The sequence below is a fragment of the Rhinopithecus bieti genome, unplaced genomic scaffold, assembly GCF_001698545.2.
Source record: "Rhinopithecus bieti isolate Rb0 unplaced genomic scaffold, ASM169854v2 scaffold_5719, whole genome shotgun sequence".
In the NCBI taxonomy this organism is placed as follows: Eukaryota; Metazoa; Chordata; class Mammalia; order Primates; family Cercopithecidae; genus Rhinopithecus; species Rhinopithecus bieti.
The window spans coordinates 280,337-285,781 of record NW_016804850.1 but is presented as its reverse complement, the minus strand read 5'-3'; the positions used below and the strand labels follow the sequence as shown (position 1 = coordinate 285,781).

The 5,445-nt window shown below is 35.9% G+C and overlaps 1 protein-coding gene across 4 annotated transcripts in view; it reads right to left on the bottom strand.

Moving 5' to 3' along the window:
- The window catches only part of MUSK (muscle associated receptor tyrosine kinase), a 130,333-nt gene that overhangs the window by 60,897 nt on the left and 63,991 nt on the right, over positions 1-5,445 (bottom strand). For all 4 annotated transcript variants that reach the window (XM_017870708.1, XM_017870709.1, XM_017870710.1 and 1 more), the window contains one exon: positions 2,987-3,111. In XM_017870708.1, coding sequence (XP_017726197.1) covers positions 2,987-3,111 — 125 coding nt within the window. The remainder of the gene's footprint in view (positions 1-2,986; positions 3,112-5,445) is intronic.

Below are 5,445 nucleotides of genomic sequence, written 5' to 3'. Positions count from 1 at the left end.
ATAAAATATAAAATAAAATAAAATAAAATAAGGAGTATCAGAAACTAAAGATTCAGTGCAAACCAAAGTGGTTAAAGTCTATACAATGACAATAAAAATCCATGATAGGTTTCTGTCTCAGATGTTGATGTTAGGTTATTCAGACAAAGTTAAATAGTGAAAAAAATTAAAATTTTGAAAAAAATATTTTAATAGATGTAACAAACTAAGAAAATCTCATTTACCCTTAGAGAATTTTCCAAACCCAGAAAATTTGAACTTTCCTTTGGATGGCCTTAGGGAGTCCGGAGATAAATCAAAACTTCATGCCCATAAGAGTCTAATAAGTAATATAATAAATTAAGGTATAGAGTCTAATAAGAGATATAATAAATTATGATCTAAAAGAACTGGATATCAGGGAGCTATCAGTGTGAACTACAAGTTAAATAGTCCACATAATGAAATACTGGCCATGTTATAATTATCTGGGATGCCCAAAGAACTTCATACCTTGAGCTTAGCTGAAGGTGTTATGAGATTAGCAGTAACCTCTTGTCCCTGGCAGAAACAAGCAAAATTCTCTCTGGAGAAAAATACCTTCATCTAGACCTCAAAATAGTTCCTGATATTTTTATTCAAAACAATGCACAGCAGATAATCAAAGATAACTAGGCACACAAGGAAACAACACAAAATGAACAAGAATCAGTGGAAAAACAGACGACAGAAACAGACCTACAGTGGCACCTCATCTCACTCAAATAAAAGCAAAGTTGTCTAAATGACCACACAGGCCTATAGGATCCACAATGCCTACCTCTCATTTCTTGATTCTTTGCTTACTCACCTCTAACCACATTGGTCTCCTTGCTGTTTTTCTAACATGTCATGTATACCATTATCTCAGACACTGTCTAGTTATCTTCCCCCAGTTATCTAAGTAACTTCGCCCTTCAGCTCCTTCAGATCTTTGTTCAAATGTCTTTGTCTGAATGAACCTTCACCGATCATTCTTTTAAAAATATAATCTTCCTCCTGAGGTCTAACTTTCTGTTTAAAATGTTTCTTAATTTAAATTTTTATGGATATATAATAGTTGTACATATTTATGGGGTACATGTGAAATTTTGATATATATATATATATATATATATATTTGAATATATATATTGTATAGGGTAATTGGGATATCCATCACCTAAATAATTTGTCATGTTTGTGCTAGGAACATTCCAATTCCACTCTTCTAGATATTTTGAAATACACAATAAATACTGTATTGTGCTATGTAGTTCAATATTGTGAACTATATATAGTTGTCCTACTGTGCTATTGCTATGTTTTGGATCCGTGTCCCCACCAAATCTCAAGTCAAATTATAATTCGCAGTGTTGGAGTTGGGCCTGGCGTGGGGTGATTGGATCAGGGGGGCAGAAGTCTCATGAATGGGTTAGCACCATCCCCTCAGTGCTGTTCTCATGATAGTGAGTGAGTGAGTGAATTATTGTGAGATCTGGTTGTTTAAATGTGTGTAGCACCTCTCCTCTCCCTTCGTCCTGCTCTGGCCATGTGAGATGTCTTGCTCCCACTTTGCTTTCTGCCATGATTGTAAGTTTCTTGAGGCCTCCCCAGAAGCAGAAGCCATTATGCTTCCTGAACACCTGCAGAAGCATGAGCCAATTAAACCTCTTTTCTTTATAAATTACCCAGTCTCAGATATTACTTTATCATGATGTGAGAACTGACTAATATAGCTACTAAGCACTCGATGTTATTCCTTCTAACTATTGGTATGTACCCATGAACCAACCCTTCTTTATCCCCCCTTCCCCACTACCCTTCCCAGACTCTGGTATCTATCATTCTACTCTCTATCTTCATGAGATCAGTTGTTTTAGCTCCCACATGTGAGAGAGAACAAGAAATACTTGTCTTTCTGTGTCTGGCTTATTTCACTTAACATAATGTCCTGTGGTTCCATCCATGTTGTTGCAAATAACAGGATTTTATTCATCTTATGGATTAGTAATATTTCATTGTGTATATATACCACATTTTCTGTATACATTCATCCATTGATGGACACTTAGGTTGATTCTATATCTTGGTTATTGTGAATAGTGCCACAATAAAAATGGGAGTGGAGATACCTCTTAAGTATACTGATTTTCTTTCTTTTGACTGTATATCCAGTAGTGGGATTGCTGGATCATATGGCAACTCCATATTTAGCTTTTTGACTATCCTTCATAGTGACTGTAGTAATTTCCATTTCCACGAACAGTGTAGGAGAGTTCTGATTTCTCCTAAGGTTGAATTTTCTGTCTCCTTTTCCTGATTTATTTTTCTCCATAGCACTTGACACCATACACATACAACATGTATTTTCCTGTATTTCCCCATGAGAAGGTAAGCTCTTTGAGGGCAGATAACTTTGCCTGTTTTGTTTACTCCTGTATCCACAGGGCCTAGAATAGTGTTTGATGTTCAGAAGCTCAATATGTATTGGTAGAATGAATAAATAAATAAATGTATGTAGGTAAAGTGCTTGGAATAGGGCCTGGCTGAAAATAACTACTTAATATACATCAGTTATTATTACTACTATTAAAAATGAAGAAAAGAATGTTGAACTGACACAGATTCTAACTCCGGATTACTTTTCATCAAAGTAGCCTCTAGCAGGGAACTAATCTTTCAGTGATGAGTTTTATGAAATTATTTTACTTATATGGGAAGATATTATTACCACTTCTCATTTACACAAAGGCATAAAGAAAGAATTTGGTTTTCTAGTATTCCTCACAATACAAGGAAGGAAGCAAACTTTTGGAGTTTGATTTCTATGGCAATGGCTTCTAGAACAAAGATATTGGGAGGCTTTGAAAAGTGGTATAGATGAGACCAATGACAGAGATCTGGGTAACTACAAATATATGGTCTATCCTGCAGTTCACCACCAATGGGTCTTCCCCAGACAAGTCCCCACACACATGACACTCACAGCATTTCCGTTTTCAATCCAGGTGATGGTGGGGACAGGAATGCCTGTTGCTGTACAGTGCAGGGTCACAAAGGAGCCAAAGGTGACATTGTGGGATTCAGGAGCCCGCAGGATCCTGGCAAAAACTGTTAGGAAGACAGAAGTGGTGAGTGATGCTCCTGTAGGAAATGGTCAAGCTAGAGCGGACTTTTAAAAATGCAAATTAGACCATGTTCCCCTGTGTCCAGTTCTTCAGTGTTTGCTCTGTTTTAAGGATAATACCATATGCCATGGCCGAGCCTCCAAGCCATTTATGTTATAACCCTACATTTCTCACCACTCAAGGACACACTGAGCTTGTTCTTAACATAGAAACTTGCCCTTGTTCTTCCTCTGCCTAGACCATTCATACCCCAGATCCTCAAGTAGTAGGTTCCTTGAATCATTCAAGTCTCTGTTTAAGTGACATTTTCTCAGAAAGGTCCTTCTTAATCACCCAAAATCAAGTGTAATCCTCCCCCATTCACTTTTCAGCAGCCTACATTATTGTGTTTACAGACCTTACAACTATCTGAAATTACCTTATTTATTTTTTACTTGTCTATAATTCCCCTTTCCCATTAAATTGTTTGAAGCCAAAAGCCTTGCCTTTTGTTGACTGCTGTATTGTTTCAGGCAGAGTTCCTGACCAGAGCAGGCACAGGATAGTATTTTATTGAATTAATCAAATAATTATACTTTACACCCTCAACTGTATCATAGTGGGAAGACAGACAAATTGTGTCAAACTTTTCAGATGACATATTGGGCAAAAAAAAAAATAATATTTTAGATAAAATGTAGGCAGGAGACTGAGTAATTTCTATTCCTTTCTGACCCTGAATCCCCACTGATTAAGTAAGAGGAAGTTATTTTGATGTAGGAAGAAATTTTACCTTTAAAGCGTGGGATTGAGGTTCACAATGCATTGTAAATTGTGGGATACTTAGATTCACAGAATCATTAAACTTGGAAGAGACTCCAGAGATCAGCTAGATTCCTGCTCTTATCTTACAGATGTGGAAACAAAATCTTTTTAAATTTAAGTAAGTTGGTTTCCCAAGGTAACAAATAGATGAGTGAGAAACCTGGATTCAGGTCTTCTGACTTCAAATTCAGTGTTTGTTTAAACTATTATGGAATCTTTTGGATGGCCTATTATACTGTAAATATATTTTAAACTCCTAGTTTTTGATTTCTAGGACTTAGAGTATGAAGCCTCCATTAACACAATGCTTTGAAACTTAGTTCTAGTTAAATTGAAATTTGTGAAGATTGGATTCTAAACTAAAGTATGGGGAGACCACATGTGCTGGATAAGGAGATATGCAGGACAATGATAGAAGAGGTCCAGAGCAGTGTTTCAAGTTGGTCTGATTGTTAAATACCTCTTAAAAAGCATTGCATAATTTAAAGAGATTAAAGAACATTTGATTTGTTTGACAATTGAAGGCTTTTTGCAGATTTAAATTAATTTGACTTCCTATCTTTTGATATTGACATATTAAATATAGGAATGTGGGGCCCAAAAGCCAGGAGAAAAGATGCTATCTTCAAGGCAAAAAGATTATTAATAAAATAACAAAGAACGCTGTCAAATGTTTAAAATGAAGCTGACTCTGTCCCCCAAAACCAAAATTGAGGCTGACTTTAAGTAAATCCTGGGGTCTAATTAACAAGCTACAAAAATTAAAGGATTGAGGAACATTTCAAAGAACACTATGAAGATGCAATTCAATCAAACCCAGACATTTAACCGGGAAAATCATTAGCATCGGGGAATAAAAAAGGAAGAGTGATGATCCATTATAGACTACAAGAGATGTAAGAGACATATTACCCAAATGCAATGTATGGCTCTGCTTGAATTCTTATTCTCCCAACTTAATCTAAATTCACACGTTGTAGACTCTTAACAAGTAACACTGACAGGCATCCTAGTGAGGGTGCATCCGGGTACTCTTCTAATGTTTTCTGGTTACAATAATGGAGACATAGAGTCCACGTTCATCATTTGGCTAAAACAACTCTTGTAGGGGTTGGGGCTATGCTTGTGTTTCCTAAATTTTTTGAGTGTGGGACTACTGCATGACCATCTATGGATCCCATTGCCCCCGAGAATCTGAAACAAGCAGGATCTTTGAGAGATTTGGAAAATCTAGCACATTTCAATCTCACATGTGCTAGAAAACTGTTCTAGTAACATTGACTATACCCTTGAACTTTTGAATCAAAAGGCTTTTGAATGAAAGCCTTCTGGCTGAAGATGAGCAGAATAAAAAATTGGAGAATAATGTAATTTCCATTATGTTTTACTGCTTTAATTTATAAAGCCAAGAGTTTTAATTTGGGGACTTTAAATTCTTCCTGGAAATATAGTAATCAGAAAGGTTTTATTTTGTCCTAATTTACAGCAGTTTTTTTTTTTTTTTTTTTTTTTT